We start from the raw sequence: 19,388 nt of genomic DNA, 5'->3' as shown, positions 1-19,388 counted from the left end.
TGTAGATGAGGAAGTCAGTACAAGAGAGATGTCTGCCTCTAAGCACTTCATGTTTAGGGTGTTAAACATACCTTGATGAGTGGTCCTATGTTCCCCACTGTGTATATTGTTCCCCCTTAAAGTGTTAGGTTATTTTATACAGCTTACTCAGTCTTGCCTTTTTCTCTTTTTGTATTCATAGACTGGAAAAGTAAGAAGAGCTTTCCTGCCTTTTTAATTACCAAACTACTCTCAGTTTTCAGTGAATCAATTCAAAGAAAGAATGCAGTCTTTCTATACCTGGTAAATATTTTCTGCTAATAAAAGCTATTAACTTAGTAGCCTCTGATAAATCCAGGTGTTATGATTGCCTTTAATTTTGTGGAATGACTATAAAATGACTTACTAGATATATATATTTCATTTTTAACTGGAATTTGATATTTATTGTGATGGAGTGATGCTAGGACGGAGTGAGGCCTAGAATGCCTGGGCCCTCGCCAGCAGGGGGAGGAGTCAGGATTGGCCCTAGTTACTTAGGTTAGGCTCTGTGTTTTTTTGAAAAAGTTGTGAATTTAATGCAGATAGGCTACATGGATATATTTTTATGCTAAGTATTATCTTTATTGTGGTAATATAACATTAGCAATAATCACTGTATGGTAGCTTAGTAGAAGTACTTCATAAGTAACAGTTTTGTAAAATTAAAATTAACCTAGTAATCAGAATATTATAAACTACATTTTATCATTTTACATATGACCTAAGTGAAGATTAAGGAGATCAAGCAGGTTGCTCAGGGAAGTTCAGCTGCCGGTGGAGAGTTGAGATCAGAATCTGCATATTTAGTCCTAGTCTAATACCTTTCTAAATGGTGGTTTTTTAACTTAAATATAAATTAACATGCCTAAGAGAGTGAATAAACCATAGTGACATTACATTAAGATTTTTCCTTTGTGTAACTTTTGAAAATGTTAATGTGGGAACAGAGAAGACAAAATGGTTTTATTTATTCTACAAAACATATTTTATCTATTAACAACAGTGTAAGTAACCATTAATTAACTACTAAGTGCCTTTGAAACTTTTATATACATTTTATTTAACCCTTGGGAGTTTTATTGTACCTGTACAGATGAGAAAACTGAGGCTCAGAGAGCTTCGTATATGTTAGAGCTGGAGTTTAAACCTAGTTCTCTGGTTTTAAAGCCCCTTACTAAACAGTGAAGCCTGTTTATTTTTAGAATATTATTATTATAGAATCATTTCCTCTCTTAATTCACCTATCCAAAAACCTGAGCATTTTAGAGATATATTGAGATAGTGCTGAGAAGCTGTATCTTCCTCTGTAGGGATTTTAACTGTAGGAATCATATTGGCTATTTTTATTATATAATTTAAAGGTGTAGGTTTTATACCCCTTTTTAAAAAAATGGCATTTAGTGAATATTTGCATATTATAAACATATGGCTACAGTAAACTCATTTGAGCAAATTCAGAAGTATACTTAGTGTGACTGAACATTTGTCTCTATGTTTTTACTTATTATAGTTGATCATTATTTTCCTAAAATATTTTTAAAACAGACCTTTCAAAATTAGTTAAGACACCTCTGATGAAAAAAGTTGATGGTACAGTAAAGGGTATTATTCAAAAGTTAAAACAACATTTTGAGTATGTGACTGGTTTGGGGATAAATGCTTATTTAAGTGAAACTGTAATGATGAAAGTATAAAGAAAATTCCTTCTTCATAAGTAATATACCAAGAATACCTGAGTTTGCCCAAACCAGGAGAATCTTTGCCTTAAAACCTGACTTATGCCCTCAAATTCACTTTTCCCCGTGTATCTTCATTACATTGCCACCACCACCTGCCTGGCCAAGAGGGTGGGATGCACAGTGCAGGCAACGAGACACTAAAATACATTTCCTAGAAGTTCACATCAGGTAACTGTTTTTTTATTCCTGGTAATTAAATCTTAAAGCAAAGAACTATCACTTATGTGCATTTACTCTATGCTATTCCAAATGAGAACTAACGTACCCGAGGTGGCCTGGCACGTTTCTGTTTGTGCCGTCGTATTAGGACTTTACAAAAGGTGGCATGTGTTGACATGTTCTTTTTTTCTTTTTTTAGTTAAATTCTTTCTAACTGGAGCTTGCAAAGATGGTATAAAATTTATTGGTACAATGATATTATGATGAGATTTCATAACTGTATAACTTCATATACTTAACTAACAGAAGTATTACTTGCAGCTACTCATCTTATGAGTAGAAGGGAAGGAGGTGAGGCAGAGTGAGGCCACCTGACGTTTACCGAATTCCTGCTCTGTTGGCCTTAGAGTGGACACGTCCACATGTGTGCTTTCATCCTTTCAAAAAAGTTTTTATTGAAGTATAGTTAACATATAATAGTAATTAGGTGTGCAACATAATGATTTGACAATTAGTGTGTTAAGAAGTGCTCACCATGGTATGTGTAGGTACCATCTGTCACCATACAAAGTTATTATAATATTACTATGTTCCCTATATGTACTTTTCATCCCCTTAGTTTATTTATTTATATTTAGAAGTTTGCATCTCTTTATCCCCTTTACCTATGTTACCCATCCCTCCCACCTGCCTTTGCCTTCTGGCAACCACCATTTTGTTCTGCATTTATGAGTCTGTTTCTGTTTTGTTTGCTCATTTATTTTGTGTGTTGAGTTCTATATAATGGTATTTGTCTTTGTCTGACATGTTTCTCTTAGCATTATACCCCCTAGGTCCATCCATGTTGTCAGGAATGGCAAGATTTCATTCTTTTTTATGGCTGAGTAGTATTCCATTGGGTATATGTACCACAGTATCTTTATTCATTCATCTGCCCATGGACATTTAGGTTGCTTCCATATCTTGGCTATTTACATAATCCTGCAGTAAAAATAGAGGTGTGTATCTTTTTCAAATTAGTGTTTTTCTTTTCTTCACATAAACAACCAGAAGTGGAATTACTGGATTGTGGGGTATTTCTCGCTTTATTTTTTGAGGACCCTCCATGCTGTTTTCCATACTCACACCCCCACCAGCAGTGTGTGGAGCTTCCCTTTTCCCCACGTCCTTACCGACTCTTGTTCGTTGATACTTGCCCATCTGACTGGTATGATGTGATGTCTCATTATGGTTTCATTTTAAAAATACATTAAAATGTAGAAGTATATAGGAAATAGAGCAAAGAGAAGAGGCTCAAAATTATTCCTTGCTATTTGGATTCTACTTGTTGACCCTTCGTGTTCTGTCATCTGCTGAGCACGAGATACCACTGATTGTGGCCAGCGCTCTGAGCTGTGGCCGCCTGGGCCACCCTAGGGTGCTGAGGTGGTCAGAGGGCATCAGGCTTCGGCGGATGTTTTCAAGTTAGAAGTTCTCAGAAGATTCTAGTTAACAGCACTGTGTTATATACTTAATTTGCTAAGAGGGCAGATCTTATGTTGACTGCTGTTGCCACAAAAAAAATTTCTTAATGAAAAGGTGTGGTGGGGGAGCAGCTTTTGGAGGTGATGGATAAGCTATGGCCGGGATTATAATCTCATGTGTTATTTTATCTCTAAATTTATCAAACTGTATACATTAAAAGAGTATAGCTTTTTGTATGTCAGTCACACTTTAGTCAAGTGATTTTTTTTTTAAGTTTTCAAACGAAAAAATATATACATCGTAAGAAATGTTATTTAAGGATTAAAACATGAGAAAAAGATCAGCCATGTTTGCATAGTCCTAACATTATGAAGACTGTTCTTACCACGTGTAGTAAAGGTGATTTACTGGCTTTTGGATTAAAAGTCAGAAAACATGGAAGTATCCAAGAGTGTCACTTGAAATTTTTATTATATTATAACAGGAGAAAAATCATCACAGTAGTATTTGTTAAATATTTATCAAGGGATTATAATAACACCATTATCGTTTTTATAATTCCTGAATATTTTTTAAGTAACTCTCATTTTAATTTTAAGAACCACCTTGGGAGAAGCATAATAAGCCTCGTTTTTGAAATGAAGAAATTAAGGTTTGAATGTGTTGAATTTCCTGGGGCTGCCTTGACAAAGTGCTACCAGCTGCGTGGCTTAAACCACAGAGCCTGTGGCCTCATAGTCCTGGAGACCAGAAACCTGAGATAAAGGCGACCAGGGCTGGTTCCTCTGAGGCTGTGAGGGACAACCTGTCCCCTGCCCCTTCTCGTCTTCCCTCTGTGTATATCTGTCTCTGTGATCAAATCTATCTTTTTTGTAAGGACAGCAGTAGTATTGGATTGGGGCCCAGCATAAGGACCGCATCTCAGAGGCCTGATCATCTACAATGGCCCTATTTCCAAATACCACATTCATAGGTTCTGGGGGTTAGGTCTTGGTCATCTTTTGGGGGGCACAGTTCAGTAGCAGATGTGAAGTCCCTTGCTAAGGGTCTTTTCAGTAGAAAAGTCAGACATATCACATTGTGGTGCCACTAGTAGCTTAAAAAGAACATGACAATATATACCACATTTAAAATTCATTTTTTAATACTGTCATATGTCTGGGTAGATTTTACTAAAAAGTAACTGAGTATCTAATATATTTAATAGCATTTTTGGTTGTAATGGATTTCAAGCTTTTTTTTCTTTGGATAGTAAGTGACAACTATGGGAAGCTGTCTTAATACTTAAGTCTGAACTCAAATTCAGGCTTCCATTAGTGCAATTGTAGAGCTTTAAGATGTGGACTTCCGCTCTGTATCTTGAGATGTCCATCAGAACACCATTTAAGTTGTTTCAGGTGCACTCTGATGCCGTATTATCTGTGCATTTCATAAGTCCATAAGACTTATATTGTTGCCAGTGTTATAAAATACACATCTTGTGATCAGAGATTTCGAGGGATGGGAAGGGCGAGACTTCAGTAGGCAGTTTATTGAGCTGGGTTTTGTTTTGTTTTTTCTCTTCTTTGCTGCTTTTTAATTTTTATTTTAAAATAATTTCAGACTTACAGAAAAGTTTGAAGAATAGTACAAGTAACTTTTTCCCCTGAACCTTTTGAGAGTAAGTCACTGACTTGATGTTCCAGCACTCCTAAATACTTTAGTGTATAATTCCTAGAAATAAGGACATTTTTTTACATAGCCACAGTATAAACTTAAACTCAGGAAATTCATAATAATACATTACTATCAACTAAACCATATGCCCTATTCAGATTTTGTCCCCAAAATGCCCTTCACAGCGAATGAACCCAGCCCAGGATCAGGCATTGCATTAAGGTGTTTTATCTCTTCAGTATTCCTCAGTCAAATAGTTCCTTCGTCTTTCCCTGAATTACAGGAATATGACACTTTGAAATAATATATTTTGTGTAATGCTTTTGAATTTGGGTTTATCTGATAGTTGCACATGATTAGATTCAGGTTACACAGCCATGGCAGGGATATCGGAGAAATAATGTGTTCTCATTACATCTTTTTGAGTCGTGCACAATTTTTATTTGTTTCTTGACCAGTGATGTTACCTTTGATCATTTGATTAAAGCAATGTTTACCAGGCTTCTTGACTGTGAAGTTACACTTCTTCCCTTTGTAATTAATAAATATTTTGTGGGGAAACAGCCAATTTTCATTATAAAATTTTCACCCACTAGATTTAGCATCTTGACTGAGCTTACTGTTAGTATGATTGTTTCCAAATGTTTATTGTGTACTATCATTATTCTTAGTGTATTTATTATTTGGCATTCCACTGTAAGGAAAAACCTATCTTCTCCCTATTTATTTGTATCAGCATGAGTCATGAGTAACGGTTCTAATTCATTTTTATTTTTATTTATTTTGTTCAAATTGTGCTAAATTTGGTTAATGAAAGACCCTTCAAGCTGGCTTCTATGCTTTCTCACATATTCTCATAAATTTTAAAGCACTTCCACTCACTAGTAATTTCTTCACCAAAAAGTCTCAACAAAGGAATAGAAAGTATAAAAAACCAAATGGAAATTTTAGTACTGAAATTTAGTATCTGCACATCTTACTGGAAGGGCTCACAGCAGAATAGAGGGGACAGAGTAAGCTGAAAGATAGAGCCATGGGAATTACCCGGTCTGAGCAGGAAGGTGAGCCAGAACAGATACATGAACAGAGCCTCGGGGATCTATACAGGACTCCGACAAAAAGACTGCCACCAGAGCTGGAGGGGAGAGAGAGGGCGGGGATGAAGAGGACTTGAAGAAATAACGGCTTAGAACTTCCCAAACTTGGCAGAAGACAAAAACCTGCAGATTCAAGATGCTGAGCAAATTCCAATCAAGATAAACCCAAGGAAATCTCTAAGACACATCACAATAAACCTTCTGTAAATTAAAGACAAAGGAAAATTCTTGAAAACAGAAGTAACAAATTTAACTGGAAAAACAACTCCAAAAATAGTGGTTTTCTCATCAGAAACCATGGGAGTCAGCAGGCGATAGCATAACATTTTTCAAGTACAGAAAGAGCTCAAGATCCCCAAATCCCACAAAAATATTCTTCAGGACTGAAGGGGAAATCAAGGCATTCTTAAATGAAAGAAAACAAAGTGAGTTTGTCTCCAGTAGACCTACTAGAAAAGAATGGCTAAAAAAAATGAAATGCTAAAAAAAAGCTGAGTTTTAAATTCAACAATGTATTTTGAATTTATATGATGAAAATTTTAAAATACTGATGGGAGAAATCAAGAAAGGTTAAATAGAAAAGTAGAGAGAGATCCTGTGTTCACATCACAGATGAGAATACTTAACATTGGAAAGATCAATTCTCCCCAAATTGACTAATAGTTTTAGTGTAATCCCTATCAAATCCCCATAAGATTTAATAGACATGATTTTCTAAAATTAATATGGGAATGCAAAGGAATTAGAATAGCTAACAAAATTTTGAAAAAGAAGAAAGTGGGAAGAATCATTCTCTCAGATTTCAAGATTTATTACAAAGCTGCAGGAATCAAGCCTGAGAATATTGGTGGAGGAATTGACACATTAATCAGTGGAACAGAAGGCAAAACCTGAAAACAGATCCACCAAGAACAGCCAACTGATTTGTGACTAAGGTACAAAAGCAATTCAGTGCAGAAAGGATAGTCTTTTTGACAAATGATTTTTATAAAAACCTTTAACCCAAGTGCCAAACTAGGGGGAAAAATGTAGAAAAAAATCTTCAGGATGTTGGACTTTGTGAACAGTTTGTAACGGGACACCAAAAACACCATCTATAAAAGAAAAAAAGTGATGAAATATATTTCATCAAAATTTAAAAGTTTTGCTTTGTGCAAAACTGTAAAGAGGATGAAAGGACAAGCTGCATACTGGGAGGAAATATTTGCAAAGCGCATATCTGATAAAGGACTATTATCTACAATATATAAATAACTCTAAAAATCAACCCTAAAAAAACAATCCATTAGAAAATGGAGCTTTTTGGATTTTTACAAAAACCCAAAAGAAAGGAATAGCCATATTACTGTGAAGGATATATGAATGGCAAATAAGCATATAAAATGATGCTCCAAATACCCTAGCCATTAGGGAAATGGAGATTAAGACCACCATAAGCTGTCACTACACGCTGATTAGAACAGCCAAAATAAAAAGTAATGACAATGCCAAGTGCAGGTGCAGATCTGGAGAACTTGGATCTGTCACAATTGTGGGAATGTAAAAAATACTATAACCATTTTGGAAAATACTTGAAATTTTTAAAGAAACTGAATATGCACTCACCATATGACCCTTTGCAAATATTTTCTCCCAGTTTGTAGGTTGTGCTCATATGTACATCCCACGTAGGAATGTTTATAGCAGCTTCATTTGTAATAACCCCAAACTGGAAACAACCAAAAAGTCTCTCAATAGGTAAATGGTTAAATTATGGCATATCCTTACCATGGACTGCTCTGTTCAGCAATAAGAAGGAATAATGATACACAAAACAAGGGATGGATCTTAATTAAGGGTACTGTGTTAAGTAAAAATGATAACTTCAGTTGGTTATATATGGTATGATACCATTTGTATAATATTCTCACAATGATAATTATAAAAATGTATGACAGATTAGTGGTTGTCTAGGATTAGTAATATAGCAGGAGAAGAATGGATGTGCCTATAATGGATGGCAGGAGGGAATTCTTAATGATGAAAGTTTTCTGTATTTTGATTATAGCAGTGGTTACATGAATCCACATACGTGACAATAAAATGATCTAGAACTACATGCACTTTCTATCTGTCAGTGTCCTAGACTTGGTAGAGTACTATAGATACATACAGCCAGTGGAGGAAACTGGGTGAAGGGTATGTGGGACCTGTCCTTACAAATCCCTGTGGATTTCTAACTACTTCAAAAATAGAAAGGTAAAAACAAAAGAGGGATCTTATTGCTACAGGATTTCAGAGAAATAAATAGTTACATGATAAGGGGAATGTAGCAAGATCTGTCTTTACTGGATAGGTTGATGTTTCAAAAGTTGATATACAGAGGAAGAGAGTTTTAGACAGATTGAGAGCTCAGTAAGTGTTTATGGAATGACTGCCACTATACTGTTAATATTATTAATATATTACTAAGATTTCAATTAGTCTGAAGAACATTTTAAATTAGTTGAGTGGAGGAATGTGTCCTTAAATTTTGTTTCTCACATAGAACTCTGGGATATTTGTTATCGTTGTTTTTTCCACATAAATTCACGAAACCTGAGAGTGAGAGAGAGAGAGAGAGAGAGAGAGAGAGAGAGAGAGAGAGAGAGAGAGAGAGAGAGAGAGAAAAGACACAAATGACCACTATCAGAAATGAAACAGTAGTTCAAAGGTTGGCTGAGAATAATCAAAGCAGCATGTGGCTTTAAGTAAAACAAAGCCTGTTTTTCATGGGTATAAGAAATGGAATCAGAGAAGAAGTCACGTTCCAGTTGCTAAAGTAGGAAAACTCCAGTATTATCCAAGGATGTCAAGACAAGTTGGAAGCCTGTGTTAAAGCTGTGCAGCCACCTGTTTTTCCACGTGGTGGAATTTTCACACCTTGTAATCCTATATTTGTATGGCTGCATAGTATTTCTCTCTGCTCTTCAGTTCTAAGTGTTCTGTGGCTCAGTATTGTGTCCCCAAGACTGCTCCCAGTGCCTGGCCACACTTGGTCAACATTTGTTGATGTGTTAGTGCATGAAATTCGTTACTGCAAAACTGTCAACTAGAATGAAGAAAAGATGGTCACAGCAGTAAAGAAATAGGATGATTGATAGGCTAGGCAGATGTGTTTATTAGTGTAATGGTAAAACTTCAGTAGAGCTATACAAGATTTATGCTTTCACAGCTAAGAAACTCGGGATTGGGTTTTGTAATCATGTTTCCTAAATGATGCCAAAGTTTAGACTGCACAGTAGATGCGCTCTGAACTACAGGATAGCACAGGTTAAGGAAATGACCGGAAGCAAGAGCCACCTACTACTAGCTTCTGTCTAGCGTGTTAGCTTTCTTAAGGAGCTGTGCTCCAGTGACTGACTGGACTGACTGGCGCCCTGAGGATCGCTGCTCCGCACAGTCTGAGGCCCTGGTGGCATGCTTGGCGCTGACCCCTCGGCATGTCCGCGCACGTTGTCTGTGCTTGTCGACTTGTATGGTTATCAAGAGTCATTTACTTTTTGTGTTCCCAGGCCTCTTCATGCTGGTGATACTTCTTATTTTAATTACACAGTTTAAATAATTGTTATATAAACCAAAGAAGAGAACGGCAAAAGGAAGATGATACTTCTGTGAAAACTTAAATTGAATGCTTTGAAAAGATATGGTAAAGGGTAATTACTGAAAAATACTGCTGAATAGATGTTATCAGTAGAGCTGTAAAACATTAGGGCTAAACTACTCTTTAAAAAAAGAAAAAGGCTTCTGCACTCAGATTGCATCACATGTCTTCTAAGTTTTTACCTTTGAAAGCAGGTTTTCAATCTGTGGGTCATGAAGTCAATTTAGTAGGTTGAGATCAGCAATTAAAAAGGAAGACAATATAGAATATATCAGAATGCATTACATCTAGGAATAAACAGTCTGATGAAACTTCTCTTGAGGTTTTTATATTTTTTCTGTACATATTTGTACAATGTAAATTGTGAAAAGCTTGTTAAACAAAACTAAAGAAATTGAGACTGGAAGCATTCGAGTTTGTATTCAGGGCATGATTTACCCAAGAAAAAGAGGAAACTCGAGTTAGTGGGTCCAAACTTGAAACCAGGCTTTCATCTAACACCAAAAGATTTGTGAATGAATGTGTATTTGTATGCTTTGTGTCAAAATGAGATGTTTAAGGTATGTATATAGTGGTTTTATAAGACCTAAAGTTGGGCTTTTTGACCTGCCAGCTGCTGATCTCGTGTTGTGGGGGTAACAGTTTCATCGTGTTTTATTTCACTGTTTTCTTCCCATGTCTCCGTGTTATGTCTTCAGCCCCCCTACTCCCCTGCTGTCTTTGCCTCTTAAAAGGGGCATCATTTAGGAAACATTCTTTAGGCTTCAGTTTACTTTCTGTGAAATGAGATCATCCTTCAGTTCTCTAGTTATTTGGCAGTGCTTGATAGCCCAAGTGATAAATTCTTTCTTGGTATTTGCCCATCTAGATTTTTAGTAAACAGTAGATGTTGCTTTTTTGAAAACCTTTTTTTTTTTTAAAGCACTAAAGATGCCACATTGCTGCCTTAGGAGGGAGGCATCGTCTACATTGACGATGTCAGAATAGTGGCAGTGCTAACACCCATCACTGGATTCTAGGTCTGAGAAATTTTATATGCTGGAATGTTCTTCTTTATTTGGGCAGTAGTAAATTATTTTAGGCTGTCTGGGGGCACTGGGCTTTGGGGTGAGCTTTTTGTAAAATAACAATTTAAAATTCCTGCAATACTAAATTATTTTTATTACTGAGCATTTGCTGAAACAATGTCACTAAGTGTTTTTGTAAACAAGATAAGAAGGACACTAGGTAGAGTTGGAAAAGAGATGAAGATTAAAAAGGATATTGGTGTGCGATTGAAATTGCCTGGGGCAAAACCCTTGGCACTGTGGGTGAACGTCCTGCCATGAGACAGAAGGGCAGTGCAGGAACAGTAGTGACTCAGGCATTTCCACCCACTGACTAGGTGTTTCGTCGGTCCAGAAGAGCATGCACACACGGTTGTTCACGTGGAATGGGACCACACTGGAATTTGACCTTAGGTTGGTAGAGTACCGGCGGACCTCGGTTAACTCACGCACCAAGGTGCATTTTAGAAAGCTAGTTTGTAATTCAGTTGTCATTGTCCTCAGTTGTCTTTCTAATGAGACCTAGACTAGCCCACAAGACCATGAATGAAAAATAATTCAATACAGCTAATGCTAGCCATGGATTCTGGGTCCTGGAAAAACATTTCTTCCCCTCTTTTAGAGAAAAGGCTTGATTTTAGGCATAATTTTGAAATTTATGAATTTTAACTTTGCCTTTTCAGCTTTTTGTAGTTCCAAATATTACTGTTTCCTATTCTTTTCTATCTTCTGTGCCCCCTGTGCCCCCACACCTGTTCCATCCAGTCCAGGGTAGCGCTGAACAACATTTATGAGTGTTTATTGGCCTCTTTTCCAGTGGAAACAACCAGTACCTCACTAATTAATTCTCAAACCAGGTGTTAAAGGAAACCAGTTGAACTGGGTTAATTCATGCTGAAGTGTGAATGACTGACAATCCTACGAAACTCCCAGAAAATGAGTTTCTTTTTTAAACAGGGTATTCTTTTCAGCTTAAGTTATAATCAGATATTTTGGATAGACCAAATGAAATGAACATCTGAGCTTTGTGGGGAAAGTTACCTATCTGTCCCCTTCTTTCAGACCTAACTGTGCCATGTTGGAGGTGTGCATGGGAGAGGTGGTAGCCATTTCTCCCTCGGTCTGTAGAGGCCTTGACGACCTAGTACTTAAACCTACCTTCTAGAATGCACTCAGTGCCCAGATCAAGAGTGGCAGGAAGGTGGTTTCCTTGCTCTTCCCTTTGAATGAAGTCAACTGCCTGGACGAGCCCCAGGCCGCCTCCTCCCTCTTCCTGGAGTGAACGGGGCGAGGTTGCGGTACAGCGCACGGAGGGGGCCGGCTGTGGGAGGCAGCCTGGGTGAGCCAATGAGGGACAGGCCCCGACCGGGCTCTCTTGGTCTGAGGGGGAGGTCCACATGCTGCCAGGGCTCTGCCCCTGCAAGACACCTTCCAGCCTGCACTCGGCTGGCAGCGGTCCTCTGCCTGCCACTCCAGGTCATCCTCTGCAGTGCATGAAAGACCGAACAGGAAGGGCGGTTTAGAGGTGTCGCTGTACCCAGCGCAGAAAGGCCGATGGCGAGGTGCAGAGAGAGTCTATAAAAAGTGCAGGCACTAAATGTAAAAGTTTATGAAGGTAGTAGTAAACGTAATGTTCTGCATGTAATTGTAGATTAATGATAACAACAACAACAAAAAAAGTTTATGAAGGCAGAAGAGAGGGAAGAAACATTAATTGGCATCTATTATATTCTAGTGACATTTATCATTGCTTCTCTGTTTTGCCACCCGGCAGAACTCATTAAGTCCAATAATACATTGTACCTTAAAAACTCACTTGAATTTTGTATTTTGTTCTATAATATAGTCTTGATTGTTTTAGTACAAAGTGTTGTGAATCATACTGAATAAAACTGGTGCTCTGAAAAGCCGTGTCCTGTTTGCCGTGTGTCTGGTGTCTGCCCTGCACAGCTGCCGCCTGCTCCAGGCTGTGACCAGTCTGAGAAGCACCAGCAATTTATCCTCATGGCAGCCTGGGGAAAAACACGTTACTTACCACTCTGCAGATGAGAAAACTCAGGCTCAGCAAGGGAAGGAACTTAAAGTCTCACAGGCCCCAAATGGTGGTGCTAAATTTCTCCCCCAGACCCTCTCCTCATGAGGATTTTTTAATTCTGTGAAACAGAAAAGCTAACAATATAAAGAGTATTGATCTAAAAGTTAAAGGTTTTTGGTTCTGTTTCTAGGTAAGTTATTGACTTGCAAGGAAATCTTTGTGAAGGTCCCTTGTAGACACCTTGTCTTCATTTCCTCACCTGCAAACTGAGTTTAATTTCAGCCTTAATGTTGGGAAAAGGACATATCTTAAAAAATCAGATACTTGGCCTTATTGAAGATAGTTCTGAATAAAAGCAGCTGTTAACTGCACAGTGCCCTTGATCGCTGGCCTCGAGCCCAGAGCGCTTCTCTGCGTGTCCGCCGCACACACTCACCCTCGGGCTTGGTACCCTTGACGCCCGGCGCTCATCTTCTTGCACCGAACAAACCATCATGGTCCGCTGCTCATTCAGGCCCCGAGCCCCACCGATTCCCTCAGGGTGTGACTTGTCCGTTGCGTGTAACGGCCAAGAACTCAGGTTTTGGTGACTCCCAACTCCGAGGTGCCGGGGTCTCCCTGGCGCACTGCCTTGGCGCTCTGCCCGCGGCTTCCTTGTGTTTAGGAGGAGGCGGTGGTGCCTGCTGCGCGGAGTTTTTGTGTCTTCTCCTGAAGTGTCTATGATGATTTGGTGGAATGTTGTACTGGAATCCCAGAAAAGTTCTTGGTAGATATTTTGCTTGGTAAATTTGCTTTAAATTAAGTCAGTATATTCTTTAGTAAGATTGTAAATATGTTCATATCCATTAAGTGAAATTTATATGAAAGTACTAAGCATAGTTGACCCTTGAACAGCATGGGTTTGAGCTGTACAGATCCACTTATACCCAGATTTTTTTCAATAAATACATGGGGAGATATTTTGGAGATTTGTGACAATTTGAAAAAACGTCTTTTCCCTAGCTCACTTTATTGTAAGAATACAGTATCTGATACCTATAGCATAAGAAACATGTGTTAATCGACTTTACATTATCACTAAGGCCTTCCGGTCCACAGCTATTAGTGAAGTTTTGGGGAAATCAGAAGTTTATTGGAGGAGTTAAAACCTCGGATTTTCGACCGTGTGGGGTATCAGTACTCCCACCCCCATATTGTTCATGGGTTGACTGTAATTGTACAGTTCGCATGACCCAGTTTTCAGTGATCGATAATGTAAGTAGCAAGCTGTCTGCTTTTAGATGGATGCTGGGGAAAGGATACTGTGTAATAGGTGGCATCCAGCTAATAATCTAGTCTGTTAATTTGGTGGTATAAAAAGATTTGTGGATAATGAATTTCCATCCTCTTGAAGATAATTTTCCAGATTCTGCACTGCTTCCGGATTTACACTGTTGCCTGGTTTTAAAGCAGGACTTTCCCCTGACAGTGTATGTTAATATTTGGAAAATTCCCCGTCAGTGGGCCAGCACCATCATGACAGCCTGTGTTCTGTCTCTGCCTTGCTAATTGTTTCCTTGGGATTATTTGGATTGTGTAGAAAGCTTTTTGCAAATCCTCTTATTACTGAAGTCATTGTTGCCAGCAGGAATAAGATTAAAGGTGCTTAAGTCTGTAGAGTTGTTTCTAATTTGTACGTGTCATTTCAGTGGCATTTTAACAGAACTCTGTCTCCTGTCCCTTCCTTCTCCCCCGGTGCTATCTCAAGTTGGGTCCGAGAAGCCAGGCCATTGGAAGAAATCTCACTTTTATCCTCCTAATTATTATGCTGGCACTCGGGAGATAATTTTTCCCTTCATGCACTGCCAATTAATATGCAAATGTACTGATAAATATTTATGTAGTGATTTAAATTATGCAGGGAGTGCTTTCAGTGTATTCTGTTAGTGAATTGTTCGTGGACTTCAAAGTGCTGGCTGCTGTGCTAACGAGGAGAGATTTGCATAAGGCCCTAATCACTCGCATACTGATTAAGCTTCATTATGGAAACTGCCAGCTGCAATCTTTGTTTCTATTTTATTACAAAAAGGGGAACTTTTCATGCTTCAGTTGCCTTGACAATGTCAGTCCTCTCTGGTAGGAGAGACTAAAACTCCTCTGAGCAACCGAAGTTTCCTTATTCAGTTCAAGATTGCTATGGTGTAACTGAAGTTGTATTTTCCTTCTCCCCGTAATCCTCTTTCCACCTCCCACCCTGGTTCTCTTAAGAACATAGCGTAGATCTGTTAGAAATAGTAGTACCTTCTTTCCCCCACCCCGGAGTGCTACCTGTTTCTTCCTTGCTTTGGATTGTCTGAACCTCTAGAAGATTTCACAGCAATGCTGGACTGCAGTGACTATATTTTAGGTGGGTACGCGCACAGTTCTTTCTTACAAACTTTAATATGGAAATAGCGGCTGTGGGGTTGACTGTGCACAAGTGCTTAATCTCTTGTGCAACGAACTCTGGGGAGGGGGAAGAGGTGGATGGAGCTGGGAAGGAGGGAAGCATGTGCAAAGCTGGAGCCTACTTGAATTTGCAGTAGGTCCCTCCCTACCACTAGCTTCTGGTTCAGAGGATATTTTCAGTAAATAGTGTGGATTTTGAATTCAACTTGGAGGACATGTTTGCTTTTTGGAAATTTCTATTGAGAGCATTTCATATAGTTCTAAAACACTGTAAATCTGAAACAAGGTATAAAGTGTACCTAAATAATATGTACATATTAATAAAAGTGTTTTGCATACCTAATGTGAATGTCTGATATAAAAGCCAAAAGTGCTTAGTGAAACAGGTAGGGCTCCAGGGCAGAACTGTTCCCACAGATACTGACGCAGAGGGTAATTTCAGTAGTTACTGCAACGGGACTGTTGATCAGTTTCCAGATATTAGGAACTATTAACTCTTCAAATTTTGGTTGGTGACAGGCTTTTTTTGTTTTTAAAAATCAACTTCTGTTCCTCAGAGAACAACTTTAAGTACTGGGAAGCCTGTTCTTAAGAGTTTTCCCTATAGACAAGACTTGGGGAGGGAGACATGTGGCTTGAATATGTAAGTTGTCTTTGGTGACTAAGATTTAAAATAGATTGAGGCTCTTTGGTTTTTAGACATACTATGGCTCATAGTGGCCACATGTTGTGTTTGGTTTTGTCTGTGTATAAGCAAAATTGTTGAAGCCTCTTTAGGTTAATTTGGTCAACTAGAGAGTCAGATGATATGAACTCCAGGACTTTCATATCTTTGGTTTAAAACCTTTCCAAGTGATTTTTTTTCCCTGTATGTCATTTTTCCTGCTTGAAATATTGAGGCTGCCCGCATCACTATTACAGTTGCCAAGGATAAAATGATATTTTGAAAATGTTTGACTTCTTAGGCAGAAGGAATGGCCTAAACTTAAGGTGGCAGTAACATTTGCACAACATGATTCAGACCACTTTGAAAAGGGTGAATGATTTAAAAAAACGAACTCATGTCAAGAATTCAATCCAAGAGCAACTTGTAGACTGTGTGTTAAACTCACATACAGTCAGGTGAATGTGCCCAGAGAGGAAAAAACCTGACATCAAAATAGAACTTACTTTATTTACTCTTTTACATCTGCTAAATTGGGAACTCAAGAAAGGAAAGAAAATAACCTCCTGCAAAATTTTTAGCATTATATTTTAGAATTAGAAATTATATCTCTGTTATTTTCAGTTTACTAACATTTAAAGTCTTCCCATATTTCTGGTTTATCAGAATATTTATTTGTGTGTGTTTAATTCTGTTAAATGTCTTTGACACACCTGACAATTCATAGAAAATGCTTAGATTTACATAGAATATATGTGATACAGTCTTTAATTTATAGATGTGGAAATTAGGGTGTGAATTGGGCAAGGTCAGGCTGATGACATGTTAAGAATTATGCCTACTTCTTTATGGTATGTGGAAAAATTGTTACCCTTTTTATGGATGCTAACTGGTTCATCATTTTTCCCACTGCTTTGAAAGCATATTAGGAAGGAAGTGTTGAGCAGCATGCATGCTTAATGGTATATTCTATTGCATTTGTTGAGAAGTTTGTGGACTTTCATAAGATTTTGGTTAAGTCATTCAGAAAGCTGATTTTTCCTTAGTTGTACACCTGTTCCTTTCAAATCTTAGTATGCTTTCAGGTGGTATTTAAATTTTTCTGGACAGTAAAGGAAAGGAAGTTGTAAAACCACCCTCATTTATGACCACAGATGTATGAATATTGTAGAACTGCCTAAGCCCATAAGACAAGCATCTGTTTCAAAACTATATTAGAAAAGCCATAACCCAACTTCCGGGTTGGAAATAAAATTTATGGGAGGCCTTCTCACCTCTTAGTGCATTTGGATAATGTGACTGGATAATTTGGTTGGGACTTAATAATGATTGTTTTGATTTCCTAGTTAAACGTTTAAGCAGATGACAAAATGTGCCCTTCAGTCAAAAAATTAAAATTAAAAATAATTTAAGTATTTATCTCTATTAATAATTATAGAGAAGTGGTCTTAACCTGGTGGAAAAGGCAGAACTTGATTGGTAGTAAACATGGTTGATTATAAATGTGCTAAGCTTGAGTTTATAATAGAAGTAGAATACGATTAAGTGTATATTTAGGTTTTACCTTTCAAAGAGGTAGGAAAGAAGCTGGCTTGTTCTTTTCTCTTGCATATCTTCTGGGATACCTACTATCTAATGCTTGATGGAAACTTTATTATGAAAACCTCTCCATTAAACAGATAACCATAAAAAAAAGAAACGCATGTCAGCAGGTTCATTTGGGGTATCAATGTGATATAATTATTAAGTTGTAGTTGTGATTCAGTTTCAAAACTATTAGATATATCTGTAATGTCTTGTGGTACAACTACTTGTACTGGTTTCTGAGTGAGGTGTGATTCAACGTATTCTCACTTTGACACATTTGGTTTTGGGGAGGGGACTAAATATGGAGATATTTTTCTTAGACATCCTTTCTTTTTATTCTGCTACGTTGAGTTACTGTACAGTCTATTAAGATTACCAATGGATTGTTTTGGTTATAATTAATGAATATCTTTACTTACAGAAAAAGAAACTTTATTTGGAAATAACATATTTTACTTTGTGAGGTACTTCCCTACCAGCTTTGTTCTATAATTCTGTGCTTCATATTAAGAAGCATTTACTCCTTTTACATATAAGGCTCTTTCTTAATATTTTTGTTTGATTAGATTTCTGTTACTGTTCTTGAAAGAATCTTAAAATTCTTCACAAAGACAATTTTTCTGTGACTCATTTCAGGGTTAAGGATTCCTGAATTTATTTCAGATAAACTTTTATTGCAATTTCCCGTATTTGCGTGCTGACACTCTCCTTGAACTGCAGAACGTTAGTCAATGTTAACCCTTTTCTTTGCCACACTTCTGCCTCCCTAACCACATCTCCAATTTTTTAAAAACCGTATTCACTTCTGATTTATTGTAGACTCAAGAATGAACAATCCGTCAGAAACAAGTAAACCATCTATGGAGAGTGGAGATGGCAACGCAGGTAAGAGAGCATTCTCAGGTCCGGTCTTAAACTTAGATCTAACAGAAATAAAAGGAAAACCTTGGCACGTACATGTGACCCATATTTGGCAAATAAAGACCAATTTGAGTATTGTGTTAAGTACAATTCAGTGCTCGCAGGAACTGGGATTACCCCTGTTTGAGATGATCTTCCTTCTGCAGATTGCTGCTTCTTGTCGCCACCTGTCAGGGAAATATAGGGTGGTTGGGAGATGAGTTCTTTGGGTCAGATAGTTCTGGGTTTGAATTACAGATGTGCTGCTTATTAGCTGTGTGACTTAGGCAATTTCCCCAGTCTTTTTGAGACTTAATTTATTCACCTATAAAATGGGGATATTTCACAGGTCATTGTTTGTATTAAAGGAAACATGTGCCAGCTACACAGTTACCCTTCAGTAAAAAGTTGCTCTTGTTACTGGTATTAATCAAAATATAAACTTACCCACCCCACAGTCAATATAAGTTATGTTGAAGTTATGATAGTGTTTTAGTAGATAGTTAAAAAACACACCTATTTCTAATACATCCTTTGATTTGGTTCAAAAAATTTTTTTAATTTGGACCTGATTAAACCCCTTATCAGGAGAAACTTAATACCATGTAAGTGAGAAAACTGAGGCCCTGTGGGAGAAAGAAAGGGAAGTCCATAAAGAATAGATTGTCCCCACAGCCCATACATACTCTGTCCGTGCATCTTTATCATCTTCCAGAGATGCTCCAGGGAATTCCCAACTTCTAGTAAAGGCTTAAATTAAAATAGCCATATAAGAAGGGATTATGGGCAGCGAGGCACAGCAAGTAATAGTTTCTGAAGTGAACTGGGTTGTTCACTTGCGGAGAGGGCTGCCTCTTTGACCCTCATTTGCAGAAAACCTAACTGGGAGTAAGAATGAGGGTCACTCTTGGAAACTGTCTTTGCTTTCCACCCCTGCTGGCCACAACACCTTTTAATTTAAAGTAGATGAG

The 19,388-nt window shown here is 37.7% G+C and overlaps 1 protein-coding gene across 9 annotated transcripts in view; it reads left to right on the top strand.

The window, feature by feature from the left end:
- The window catches only part of POU2F1 (POU class 2 homeobox 1), a 177,108-nt gene that overhangs the window by 82,016 nt on the left and 75,704 nt on the right, over nt 1-19,388 (top strand). For 6 of the 9 annotated variants that reach the window (XM_073221616.1, XM_037023721.2, XM_073221617.1 and 3 more), the window contains exon 2: nt 18,337-18,402. The exons of 1 other annotated variant lie outside the window; for it this stretch is intronic. In XM_073221616.1, the coding sequence (XP_073077717.1) occupies nt 18,337-18,402 (66 nt within the window). Of the gene's footprint in view, nt 1-181; nt 283-13,658; nt 15,226-18,336; nt 18,403-19,388 lie in introns of those variants that run through there. 2 more of the 9 variants (XM_037023720.2, XM_037023717.2) reach the window with 2 other exon arrangements.

This window comes from Manis javanica, chromosome 14 (assembly GCF_040802235.1).
Source record: "Manis javanica isolate MJ-LG chromosome 14, MJ_LKY, whole genome shotgun sequence".
Classification (NCBI taxonomy): Eukaryota; Metazoa; Chordata; class Mammalia; order Pholidota; family Manidae; genus Manis; species Manis javanica.
Note: the sequence above shows the minus strand (reverse complement) of the source record. Positions and strands in the feature narration are given on the sequence as shown.